The sequence below is a fragment of the Enhydra lutris genome, unplaced genomic scaffold (genome assembly GCF_002288905.1).
Source record: "Enhydra lutris kenyoni isolate GAN:26980312 unplaced genomic scaffold, ASM228890v2 scaffoldscaffold11, whole genome shotgun sequence".
NCBI lineage: Eukaryota > Metazoa > Chordata > Mammalia > Carnivora > Mustelidae > Enhydra > Enhydra lutris.
Window position 1 is genome coordinate 14,991,013 of NW_019154095.1, and position 12,905 is coordinate 15,003,917.

Genomic DNA, 12,905 nt, shown 5'->3' on the forward strand with positions numbered 1-12,905 from the left:
AAAGATGAAGACACAATTCTATAGCCTAGCAGCACTTGTGGCCACCCTCAAATCATTACGAATTCTGGTACCCGAGGCTGCCAACCTTGAGTCACAAGCACGAGGCCCCCGGAGGGACCCAAAGATGGTCTCTACGTTGTGAATCTGTTCTCTTGCAACTGCAAGTCCTCTCTGGTTATACCTGAGTTTCTAAGCTTGTCTAAAAGAGTTACTCAACCTTTACTTTTCAAATCAGTCCAACTTGGGAGCTATTACCAAAAAATGTACATCCCATAAGGTGCACTGTGGGCAGACAAAAATCCAAATCGCATTATTTCCTAACGGCTATATGTCTAGTCACCAAGGATTGCCTGATTGACCTGGGAGTACTGAACAGCCTCCCTGCGTGCCAGCAATCTCTGCTTTATTGAAGGGTGGGGTCACCTTTTACCAAGAAACACAATGGGGTTATAAAGCACTGCCCAGCGAGCCTGACAAAGCACCCGCACCTGCAAACTTTTTACCCTGGCCTGGAGATGATTTCCAATCCAGCTCAGCAACAGCTCTGCTAACCCGGGCAAGACGCCAGCAGGGTCTCGTTAGAACCATTCAACATGTTGCTGGCGTCTTCCGCTTCCTAAAAACAGAAGTCACTGCACACAAAAAAGAATTCAATGCTAAAGAAAAGTAAAAATAAAAATGAGGAGGTTTTTCTGCTTTGTTTTGTTTTGTTTTGTTTTGTTTTTTTCTGCCACCCTTCAAAGGAAAGCAGGCTTAGGCCTTTGGGCCGGCTCACCCAGGCCGTTTCATCATCCAGGAGAGACGGAACGTTAGAAGACAAGACTTAAGTGCTGAGACACCGTGCTCTTTTTTGGGGTCCCAGCACAACTAGCTAAATCGGAAAGTGCGTTCGGCTGTCAAGGACAAGACCAGGGCCCAGCCCACCAACAGCCACAAGCATGCACCCGTGTGTGTGTGTGTTTCTGCTGTGTAATTCGTGGCAAAAATAAAAGTCAACCACAGCAGCCACCAAATAAGAGTTCTCCTGTCACAGCGACTGTTTCGTTCACTTGCTGGATTCACTCACAGCAACCTCCACCTGGCCTGGAATGAGAATGTACTAGGCAGCTGGCCTCTGCTAGCTTAACTTACTAATTTTCAATCTATTTTCCTCGCTAGGAACCGAGAGACCATGTGAAAACCTGCTACCAACAAAACACTCATTTCAGTTCCCAATTTAAAATATTATCCACATATATGCTTATAAAAGCAGAATGAAAAACACCCAGAAGCTTCCTTCTTGGGGTCTGAAGACAAAACTGGGATGAACTCTGGGCTCAGAGATGCATGAACTGAAAGCAAGGAACGGTGTCATTTTTTATAAAATCAGGCATTTTTAAAAGGTCGAGAGAGAGAATCTCTCAAATTCCACCATGGCCTTGGGAGTCAGAATCCCTGTGTTCTCATCTCGGTCCACAAATCACAAAGGCCGGGGATGGCTAATTAATGGTCACGGCAGGAGTGGACATAAAAGCTCTAGGAAGGGTTTAAAAATCCGAGGCAGTGCTACTGTTCACAAAGATCACAAATTATCCCCTTCTTTAAAATACTTGCATGGATCTACTTGCTGTATTATTATGCACCTTTGTAAGGGCCACCAGCTAATTAGAGATATTCAAACTCCTTTTACTGACCTCATTATTATTTTTTTATTAGGCCAAGGAAGAGACTCAATTAATCCAGCAGGTGATTTTCTAACCAAACTGGGCATCCGGCTTCCGGCTTTGCCCCGGAAGTAAGGACTCATTAAATCAGCACCAACCCCCATAGCAGCAATCATACCAAAGGGCAAAGAACAATCAACCTGACAGAATTTACATGCCAAAGACTCAACCAGATGGTTTGTGTTTTGTTTTTTAAAGGTAAAGAAAGCTCTGCACTACTGTGACTTTTGTTCACCATTTTATACCAGGCTGAATTCACCTCATAATTGAAGGAGAGCTCCAAACCAACCAGCTCACTCGACAGAGCTGAATCTTAAGAAAAAGTGCCTGGAGGCTTGGCAAATATTTCCTTTCTTTTTTTTTTTAAAGGGCTCATTGGGCAAGGCTTTCCAGAGGCTGCCCACCAAAGACAGGAAGAGCGTTGAGAACCCAGGAGGGGTTGAAGCAGCTCCAGGCAATGATGACCTGAGTGCTGGTCACTCCCCAGGGGAGGTGAGAAGCCGACTGGCAGGCATGGGCTCCCATCCTTCCCTCACACAGCCTCTGCCACAGCCCTCAGCGTTCAAGGGAGTCCTTGCATATACCACCCTACTTCCCAAACTCCAAAACCCAGGGGAAGAGGGGGAGGAGGGACTAACATTTGTAGCATCTGAGGGTCTGGAAGTGAAGGCACCTGGACAGGAGGTTTGCGCTCCTAGTTCTGTGTGATCTCACTGGTTTTACCAGCATCAGAAGCCCTGACAGTCTACAAAATGGAGAAGAGTTTAATGAACCACAAGGTGCCCAGGGGCAAAGCCTGCTTCTGGATTCTGGGGCTGGTGTTGGAAGATGAGATCACTGCAAGGCCTCCACCATCCACTCGGAGCCATGGCCCAGTGGGATCTGGCTGAGATGAAATTCACTCTGGTCCCCCTCCTGCCTGAAATCCTCCAAGAGGTGGGGTTTACAGTGTGTGTGTGTGTCTGTGTGTGTAAAACAGTTGTGTACTTGACTGTCTCTCATACTTCAATTTAAAAAAAAAAAATTTTTTTAAACACACCCTCCAGCAGTTCGGGAATAAAACCCAATGTCCTTCCCATGGCCGGAGAAGTCCCCAGGACCCCACCCTTCATCCCTCTCTGACAGACCTTCGTGCCCCTCTCCCTAGGCTCACCTGCACTCTGCCACTCTGGACTTCCTTAGCCCTCCAAGCAGGTTCCTATGTGGGGATCCACACCAGGCCATCCCGGGGCTCCCCCTCACCCACCCACTTCAGAGGAAATACCACTCTTTCCAGAAGCTTCCAGAAGCCTCCCATCTGACTCTGGCCCCAGATATTCTCCCTTGTTCTCTTCTTTGCAGCATTTCTCACACATGCTAGTGCGGTAGTCATCTGTGGCCATAGGTGTTTACTATCTCCTTCCACAGAATTAGGGATGGGGCTTGTCCTGTTCCCCAACCTATTTCTAGCACTGTCTGGTCTGTGGAAGGTGCTCAACAATCTTGGTGGAATCAAACTGTGCCATCTGGGCCACAGGTGTCTGTGCCTCAGTTCCTTCATTTGCAAGAAGAGCTCCACCTTTGTGGCAGATTGTGCCACGGACCGGGTTCTGAGAGGACCCTCTCCTTGTTCCTGAGTTCAAAGAGTTAATTAACACTTTTGTCCATGGGACTGCTTACTGAAAGATGGAGAACCGCTAATCATGAGGGCGGAAGAAACCCATTTCATCTACTGGAGTCTCCTGGGAAGTCACTCTTGGCCTATTTTCTTGAGGCTGACCCATCAAAAGTTCCTTTATCTGGTCCTCAAAGGCCTTTATTCTTCAGCCCTGAAATCCGGGGGCTGGAACTTCACATTTTGAGATGGTTCCAAGACCTCCTCCCACTGACTATGTTATTTCAAATCACGTTTTACAAATTTTAGACCCCAGGGGGCTGCTGGTGTAGATAAAAAATGAGATGTCAAAACAGTTTACCTATGATGTTCACCGTACTATCCACTTCATTTTTTATAGCTGAAGTCAGGACGGCATACTCAGGAGAAAGATCACTTACTCCATTACTAAGCCCCAAAGATGACTCAACTGGTTCTTGCTAGGAAGAAGAAAAGAAAAAAGAATTGAGAACACTTCTTTCCCCCTCCTTTTTCTTAGCTTAAATTCTACCCTCTGTCTAATTATTATTATTATTTTTTTTTTTTTTTTTACTGCTACGGTCACGTTCATCCCCTGAATGCATTCCCTGATAATTTCAATCAGCCTGGAGCTAAAGCAGCACATTTCTGCACGGAATGTCCTGTAGGTATTTCCCTGCTTTCATTTTCCTTGGAGGAAATGGTAGGAGCACATCCGGTCGGCTTTTCTGAAAGGCTTACACCTATAGACAACAGTCTGGGGGTTCAGCAGGGCTATGCAACTATCTGTGGAAAGAACCCTGCGCCCAGCTTCCAGGTGGAGGGAGAGAGTGCTCAAAAGGGTTAACTCCTGGCTTTCTAAGGAAGAAAAGCTTCCGGAAGCTTCCTTTACAACTTCAGAGGAAAAGGTCTGCCTCCACCATTGCCAAGAGCAGGAAGCCGGGGAGACTTTGTGAATAACTTCTCCTCAGATAAGGTTTGCCCTGGACCCTGGCCACCTGAGCACTTGTCACTGAGGGGGTGGTCGGTAATGAGCCAGACTGCTCAGAAGGCCACCTCCCCCTGTGGAGTCTAGTTGGGCAACTCCAGAGCCATGGCATCCCGCAAATGCCTTTCAAGTGTCTGAATGTTCCAGACAGTCCGAGAGGCTATTCGTTCATACTAATGAAATGATGCAACAAGTTCCTCATCGTTAGTATAGCTCTCACTTCTGGTCAAGTGCCCTGGAACCCTCCCACCTCTGAGAGGGTTGGGGGACTTTGGGGGAGCCAGTCCTGAGGTACACATGGACTTTCAGGACGTTGACGAGAAGAGTTTTTCCTCATGGGAAGACTGCATCTGCATCTATGACAGCAATCGAGTCAGACAAAAAAAGCCACACAGGACAGCTCCTTGGGAAACCAAGATGGAGAACAAGAGCAGAAAGAACACAAGACTGGAGCAGAAGATCATCAGAGGTAGACATGCCTATGATTTGAAAAACCCAGAGAGGTGGGCATCTCTCAGGCATGCAGGGTGTTCTTACCATTTATGGGCTACCCGGAATCAGGGATGAGCCCCCAAAATCCTAGGGAAGCCACACAGGGAAGGAGAGGGAAAGCACCTCCTCCTTCATGATCCCCACCTGGCAAACTCCCATCATGAGAAAGAACTTCAACTTGGAAGACATCACTTCAGTATACAGCTCAGTCCTAAGAACTCTCCCACACGCACACTGACAAGAGGCACCAAAGGGCAGGGGAGGGGCCCAGGACCCAGGGCCGCCCCCCAACCCCACCCCCAGGTGGAGTCTTTGCTCCTTTCTCCTGCAGCACCTTGCATTTGCCCATTTTTCGAGGCCTTTCTGGGGAAAAGTCGCTTGCCTGGGACTTGAGTCTCCATCCTTTCTCCTCCTCCCTTATGCCCCTGCTAGAGCCTGTGGTGGGTGGAAGCCGCCCCTCTGGCCTCGGCCTCAAGCTCCAGGCTCCCGGGGGGCCGGTATGACAAGCTCATTGTCTGTCAGGCTTTGCTGTCATGCAGGGGTCAGAGCCTGGCTCCTCACCTCACGCTGGATGAGGGACCTGACTGAACCTTCTTGGAGCCTCTCCCGGGGCTGTGCAGACAGCAGGAACCTGAGGACAGAGAGGACTCCCCTCCCAGGGACCACGTGAAGATTGAGATAAACAGGCACCTGGCACTTACTATCAAGTTAACACTTTCCACTACCCAAGCATAAATAAATGAGGCTAATAAAACTGCTCTCAAGTACAGGGAACTGTCTTCCAGGTCTGTCACCCAACCCCACACACTGACATCCAACAGGGAGGAAGGACTGTGCTGTCCCTCTTGACAATGCAACTGTCCCATGTTACCGTAATTCTCCGCCTTCTCATGGCACCTGCCTCTCTCACTGCCTCCTCTGGGGCTCCTATTCCAGGCCTCCCCCCAATCCCCCCAGTCATGCCCCAGATTTCATTCTGCTACTTCCTTTTCCTTGATGGCCCCAAAGAAACCATGTACAGAACATCTAAAGGAATTGTCGAAAGACCCCCCTAATCTGTATGGGTTCCTTCTGTTGTCAAGTTATTTTTTTTTTTTAACTCATTCTGCTTTAGATTTCTGATAAAAGTCATGAGGCAGTCAGACTTGCATATATTTAAAAACCTAAATTACCTTGCTCTCAGCTGAAGGCTGCTGTTTCACATGATCTACCGTTTAATTAGTGGCAAGTGATACTTCTATCACTTTCCACTTGAGAAAACTATGACTCAGAGACTAAATTAATTTTCTAAGATCACACTACTTCTAGCCTAAGGAGATACAAGAACTGAGCTCGGTGTTCGGTCACGCGACATGAGCCCATTCCAGGAGTTTTCTGCCTTAATGAACCCCGCGTGCATCCCAACAGAAATTCAGACAGAACCATTTTCCATGTCGCTGTCCCCAACTCACCCCGACCTTGTGTCCTGCGCTACTTCTCTGATGGAACCCTACGCTCTACCACTGGAGACCGCATTGGACTATTTTGGACAAGGTTTTATTCCTCCCATCCTGCTTCAAAAAATGCCCTGTTGCTTCCAAAGTCTCCAGTGCAAACCATCTTGCGGGTTCTAGCACTCCGGAAGGACAGTAGTGAACTGTCCCATGAGGGGCAACAGCCAGCATCTCTCCGAAAGTTCTCCACTCAGGGTGCAAAACAAGGATCTTCACTGATCTCAGGCCTCAACTAGACACCTTTTTTTTTTTTTTTTAAGCAAGGAACTCAAAATTACGGGGCACACAGTTCTCTGTGGAATATGCACACGGAGGTCTCTGTCCCGTGTCTCCCGGTCCTGTATGGTGCCCGCTCCCGCTCTGTTCCTGCCTTGCCGTACCACGGCCTTGCCTGACCGACCCTCAGCCAGACGCCTTTCTGTTCCCTTTCTGGCTTTAGACATAGGCTCTCCTATGAATCAACTAGTTTTGGTTTCTAATCCACCCCAGAGAGAGCCAAACCGAGACCATGCGTAAGTTCAGACCCCTCCGTGGTGCGTTAACTCTGCCAAATCTTTATGCCCAAGAACCTTCCTTCTCCGTGTAGATCTAAACTTTGGCCTGCAGTTTAAGGGGTTTGGGGCAAAAGCAAACTGGCATGAGAGAGAGTCAGTCCAAGGGCAGGAGCTGCTCTCTTTAGACCTCTAACATCTCAAAAGCTGAGCTTGCTGGAGGGGGCTGGGGTGGGCCCGAGTCAGAGGAGAGCAAGGCCACTCAGCCTCCATTCCAAGTCCAGTCCATCTCATCCCTGGGCCACAGCCCCTTGTCTAGATGTCCCTTGCCTAGAGGCAAGATACAGTGGCCGTCTGAGCTTTTCTGTCTACAACCCAGTCCCCTGCTGCCAGAGATGCCCGAATTCATCTGTGCAAAGCCGGTCTCTCTGCAGCCCAATTGAAGGACATCTCTAGATCTTTCTACTAACTAAAATTTCAGGCTGCCCACTGGCCTTCATAAAAGTAGCCTGGGGGTGGGGCGCCTGGGTGGCTCAGTCGGTTGAGCATCTGACTCTTGATCTCAGCTCAGGTCTTGATCTCAGTGTTGGGAGTTCAAGCTCAGCATGGAGCCTACTTAAAAAAGTAAAAAGTGGCCTGGAGGGGTAGGGTGAGGGGTTTGTACACTCCTCACCATGGGGCCACTAGTAAGATAGGTTGACGCCTCCTACCCAGTCCTACGACATGTTCCTTCCTTCCTTCCCTTCTTTCCCTGGAACTAGACTGTCTTCATCTTCTTCCTACTCTCATTACAACCTCCCAAACCTCCCTTTAACTTCTCTCCTTGGCTCCCTTTCCTTTTTATCTTGTCCTTGGGGCTTGTGTTCTTCTCATCAGCTTCTCTTCTTCTTTTTCTACTGTCAAGGCCCCCAGTGTCATTCCTGAGCACCTGACCACACACCCACCGTCCCACACCTACCCGAACTCTGGGCCCGTTAGATCCCACTATCATCTCACACTCAACACGTTCCAAGTTAAACTCACGTCCTCCTCCACCAAACATGCTCCAGTCCCAACTTTCCCTTCTATAAGGCTTGAAACTTTGATCTGCTGCTGTCTACACCCTCTGTATCCTCTCCAACATCTCCCACTCTCCGAGGGCCCCCAACTTCATCTACACTTGCACTGCGCTCTCCTCCCCTCCATTCCTTCCCACCGCCATGAGAAAGACCTCCCCCCCCCCTTTAAATATCAACTCCACTGTGCACTGCTCTTACCCAAAGAACTCAACCAAGCCTCGTTTCACATCATCCCCCAAGGTTACTCAGCCACAGAGCCTCCAGACTGAGCTCTGAGCGGTACCCCCAAGAGCCACCAAGAGCGGAAGGAGGCAGCAGCCCCAAGCAGGCGGGCCCTCTCTCCTGCTCCATCCAGGGCAGCTCTGCGTCTGCTTGTGTTTCAAGTGGGCTGCCAGTCTGTGTTTTCATTTGATTAAGGTCTGAAAACTGAAGACCTCTTTCAACCAATGATGGGATCGCTCTAGTACCAGCCCTGAGAGGTGGTCTCTGGATAGTGACGGGGAGCATGTTGCTTTTAATCCAGCTCAAGGTCACCGTTAGAGTCAACAGCTTGATTAGAAAGTCCTGCTAAAAGCCAGGTCCTGCTTTTCTGTAACTTCTACCCAGAGGTCTAGGATCAGAACTAATACAGACTGGGCCTGCTCTCCCAGGTGACTTGAGACACCCTCCTAGAATACAGTTCCCATCACAGCACCAATGCTTTGATCTGGAAGCACGTTACAGGTACAAAGTATGCATGTTTCACTGTCAATCCTAGGAGGCAGGAACTATTCATTTCTAACCCTCCCCACCCACAGTCTTTTGTTTCCCACTGTTGCCTCACACCAAATCCTGCTCTAATTAAGCCAGTTTCCTGACTCATCCCAGGAAGACCAAACAGCAACTCTGACTTCCCGGCCTTTACGTCATGCTCCTGGTGCTGGGCACTGACCGCCATGTTACTCCATCCATGCCCGAAAGCCTGGCTCAGGTCCCACCACTTCCAAAAGGCCGAGAGGCACCAGGTGTGGTGAAAGAGTGTGGGATTTGGAGCTGGACTGACCTGGATTTAAATCCCAGCAGTGCTACCTTGGAGAAAAATTACTCAACCTCCCTGTGCCTCCAATTCCTCATATGCAAACAGGAGATGACCCGCCCATCCCAGGAAGAGCGAGATGACATATTAATTAGAGCTCAGAACTTGGTAGGGGCTCAAAAATGTCAGCTACCACTCCTCTGTTTATCCCCTTCTCTCTTTACTGATCTTGGCCTCTGTGACCTTTTTTTTGAAACACACACAGTATGGGACTGTCCACTCTCCTGGGTCTTAAGTCTTATTTCCTTAGATGGGCAGTTACCTCCACAAAGGCAAGGCCCGGCTCAAGTAAAACACAGCGCACTGAGTTCAGAGCATATATATTCACAACAGAGAACACTGAGGAATATTGAGGCAGAGTTTCTGCGCCTACTACATGGCCGGTAGGCCTCGGTTTCCCAGTCTCGGGGGAAGCGATTTGCTGAGGGAACTTATAGCATGGAGATAAACTGCCTGAGTGACCTCAGAAAAATTCTGACACTTAGCCCACAGGTTCTAAACCTCATTTGCTAGTTAAAACTTCAACTCGAACTGAATGAAGATTGGGAGGAGTTTGTTGCAATAGCAAATTTTCCCACCTGGTTCCTACACAGAAGACCAACGTTCTCAGTGGGAGAAGCCTATCTAGTCGCCCCTGTCACACACTGGCATGGGACCTATTAACTCAGAGCTTGGGCACTGTGACAACAAAAAGTAATGTATTAATAGCTCAGTAAGGATAAAGTCCTTCAACTGTACAATTCCAGACAAGTTGGAGAGATCCCCTGGGAAACGTTCTACCGAAACATTTTGTGAACGCAAAGGCATTCGCTGTCGGGAGCCACAGAGCTTGGGAAGGCTACTGGCCTTATCTACGTTCAGAGGCCACACTGTGGGACAGATACAAGCAGATTTAAAGTCAGAAGTGAGGCTGTGCTTCTTTCTGATGAACCGCCTGCCTTCTGCTTAAGGGACAATGTCCCTCTGAGAGACAAGTCTCAGGTATTAACCACATTGTTGTCACCGGAGGATTTCACAGTATACACTTTGCTGGGGGCTCTCACTTGCTTCCCTGGGCCACCGTGGCCAAGCCTCACCGGGGATGTCCCTTCCACCCCTTGCTCAACTGTGCGGCCATAGGGAAGACACCGCCACATCCCGTGCTTATGAGAACAGCTTGTGTCATCAACTAGAAGAGGCGCATCTTCTCGGATGTCCCCAGCCCTGAAACAGAATGTGCCTTGTCATCAAGTGTGGGCCATGGTCTCACCGCAAGCATTTTCTTGCTCAGACAGACCTAAACTGATGGTGTTCTCTTACTGAGGGATCTGATATTCGATGGGGCATGGAAGGCATGTTTGAGCAAGGTTTGCTGATGGCGAAGGTCGGTTACTCCCTTCTCATTGTCTATTAACTGAGATGAGGAAATTAAATCTGTGCTGCGATGTAACACCCCACTCCGACCTCATGCGTTATCTCTATTTATGCATCTACTTAGTGATCGAATATGTACTGATTATCCGTTCTGTACCAGGCACTGAGCTAGATGCTATGAAAATAGTAGTAAATACTACACAGTCATACTCAAGATTGCAGCAAAGTCTTCCAAGTCACCTATTTATGGGGAAGTCATACTTTTCTGACTAAACAATACTCATTAAAGTGTAGGGCCCCGCAAAAAATCCCAACTCTGGGAAACCTGATACAAATAATAACTAGTGGGTTTTTTTTTTCCAATTGCAAGGAAAAATTAATTTTTAAAAAGATTTTATTTATTTGACAGAGAGACAGCACAAGTAGGCAGAGTGGCAGGGAGAGGGAGAGGGAAAAGCAGCTCTCCGCTAAGCAGGGAGCCTGATGTGGGGCTCGATCCCAGGACCCTGGGATCAAGGCCCGTGTTGGGCTCCCTGCTGAGTGGGAAGCCTGCTTCTCTTTCTCCCACTCCCCCTGTTTGTGTTCCCCTTCTTGCTATGTCTTTGTAAAATAATTAAATAAAAAATCTCTTTAAAAAATTAATAAATAAATAAAAAGTGATGTTAAAGGAGACCTACAGATTAAGAGAAAACTTAAGAGGGGCACCTGGAGGGGCTCAGTCAGTTAAGCATCTGCCTTCAGCTCAGGTTGTGATTCCAGGGTCCTGGGATCGAGTTCCACATCGGGGTCCCTGCTCGGTGGGGAGTCTGCTTCTCCCTCTGCCTCTGCCTCCCTTTCTCTGTCTGTCTCTCATGAATAAATAAAATCTTTTTAAAAAAAATTAAAATAAAATAAAACGTAAGAGATACAATGTGTGAACCTTACATGGATTTTAATTCCAGTAAATAGACTCTATAAATATGACATCATTTATGAGACAACTGGAAATCTGAACACTATTTCTTACAATATTTGACAAGACTGAGGAATTACTGTTAATTCTTCAGCTGCAATAATGCTACTGTGTTATTTTTAGAGTGTCCATATTCTGAAAGTAATTGAACCAGTAATTGGGGGAAAATATCATATAATATGGGATCTGCTTCAGAGTAGTGCGCTGAACCATACGAAATGGTTTGAGTCAAAAATGGCTGAATATTGGCCACTCTCATGGGCTGGAGGGACGTGGATGGCAGCACCCACTCCCGAAACAAAAAAGTCCCGAGCTATTAATTGGGGTGATGGAAATTGGAGTGATGGCCACAGGGCAAATTCTCCTCAGTTGTCTCCTTCTTGTGCGTATAAAATTTTTCCACAACAAAAAAGTTAAAACAAAATTAGGCCTCAGTACTGTGCTGTATTTAAAATAAGTCGCAAACTAAAAATATTTAGGATGTAACTGGACATGTCACTTCTGAAATATTCTGCTGAAAGTATTTGTTTTCCACTCTGACGGGAAGATGAGCATTTCTGAAACTTTAACAGTCTATCTCAGCTGCCCCTCAAATTCTATCCACCTTCACAAGTCTCCCTTTATCTCAGAAGTAAATACTGTTGTGTTTTGTCTACTGGGACTAACTGGCTTGTTTTTAAATACGGTGCTGTCTGGATAGTTGGGGTTATTCCTCCAACAGCGATTCTGGCTTAGGAATCGGAATAGTTGGCATTGGGCTCCTGGGTGGCTCAGTGGGTTAAGCCTCTGTCTTTGGCTCAGGTCATGATCTCAGGGTCCTGGGATTGAGCTCCGCATTGGGCTCTCTGCTCAGCAGGGAGCCTGCTTCCCCCCCTCTCTCTGCCTGCCTCTCTGCCTACTTGTGATCTTTCTCTGTGTGTCAAATAAACAAATAAAGTCCTTTAAAAAAAATTTTTTTTTAAAAAAGAATAGTTGGCATCACCTTTAAGTTCAGTTCTAAAGGACCATGCCACTTTGGCCACGTGTGCCACCGCCCTTGGACCCATGTCACTCAACTCCCTCGAACCTCAGTTTCTCCATCTGCAAACCGAGTGTCGTGAGCCTTAAGACAATCTGACGATCTTCTCTCTGACGGTCTGTAGGGCTGGGAGTGTAGTGTCTGCTCTCCTCTCAGCCATCCTCAATTTGGCACAGGTATCTGGCTATTCTCTGACTGTTTAACAAGGCCATGCCACGTAGGCACAAAGACCCTCACACTGCAGGGGGTTCCAGACCACACAGTCTACTGAAAGGCTTGCACGTGTGCGCGTGTGCGCACACACACACACACACACACACACACACACATCCGTATGGAAAGGCTTGGGGAGTCGTGAGAGTTAGTTCTGAGATGGGGCAGAGAGAGACTAGTGAGAACCACATGGACAAGGTGTTGTTCGAACAGAACTCTGTGCCCCCAACCTTAGGGCCTGTCATGGAATATAAGCAAAACACGGAGATGATACATTTTAACATAAGTATATAATACTTAATAGACTTTAAGGTCTATTTACGAGCCTGAAAATATGATATCATCAGATTGTAGCTGGTTGCTGGAGCTCAGCTAGAACTAAGGGACCAGCTGGCAACAGTCGTGGGGATCAGATGGAGGCTGGAGTCCAGCTCAGTGTGAATTTGCGACTTCATTC

The 12,905-nt window shown here is 47.9% G+C and overlaps 1 protein-coding gene across 3 annotated transcripts in view; it reads right to left on the minus strand.

Annotated features, from left to right (window-relative positions):
* LOC111144413 (interferon regulatory factor 2) overlaps window positions 1-12,905 on the minus strand; it is an 81,735-nt gene that overhangs the window by 16,439 nt on the left and 52,391 nt on the right. For all 3 annotated transcript variants that reach the window (XM_022498690.1, XM_022498691.1, XM_022498692.1), the window contains exon 6: window positions 3,659-3,776. In XM_022498690.1, the coding sequence (XP_022354398.1) occupies window positions 3,659-3,776 (118 nt within the window). The remainder of the gene's footprint in view (window positions 1-3,658; window positions 3,777-12,905) is intronic.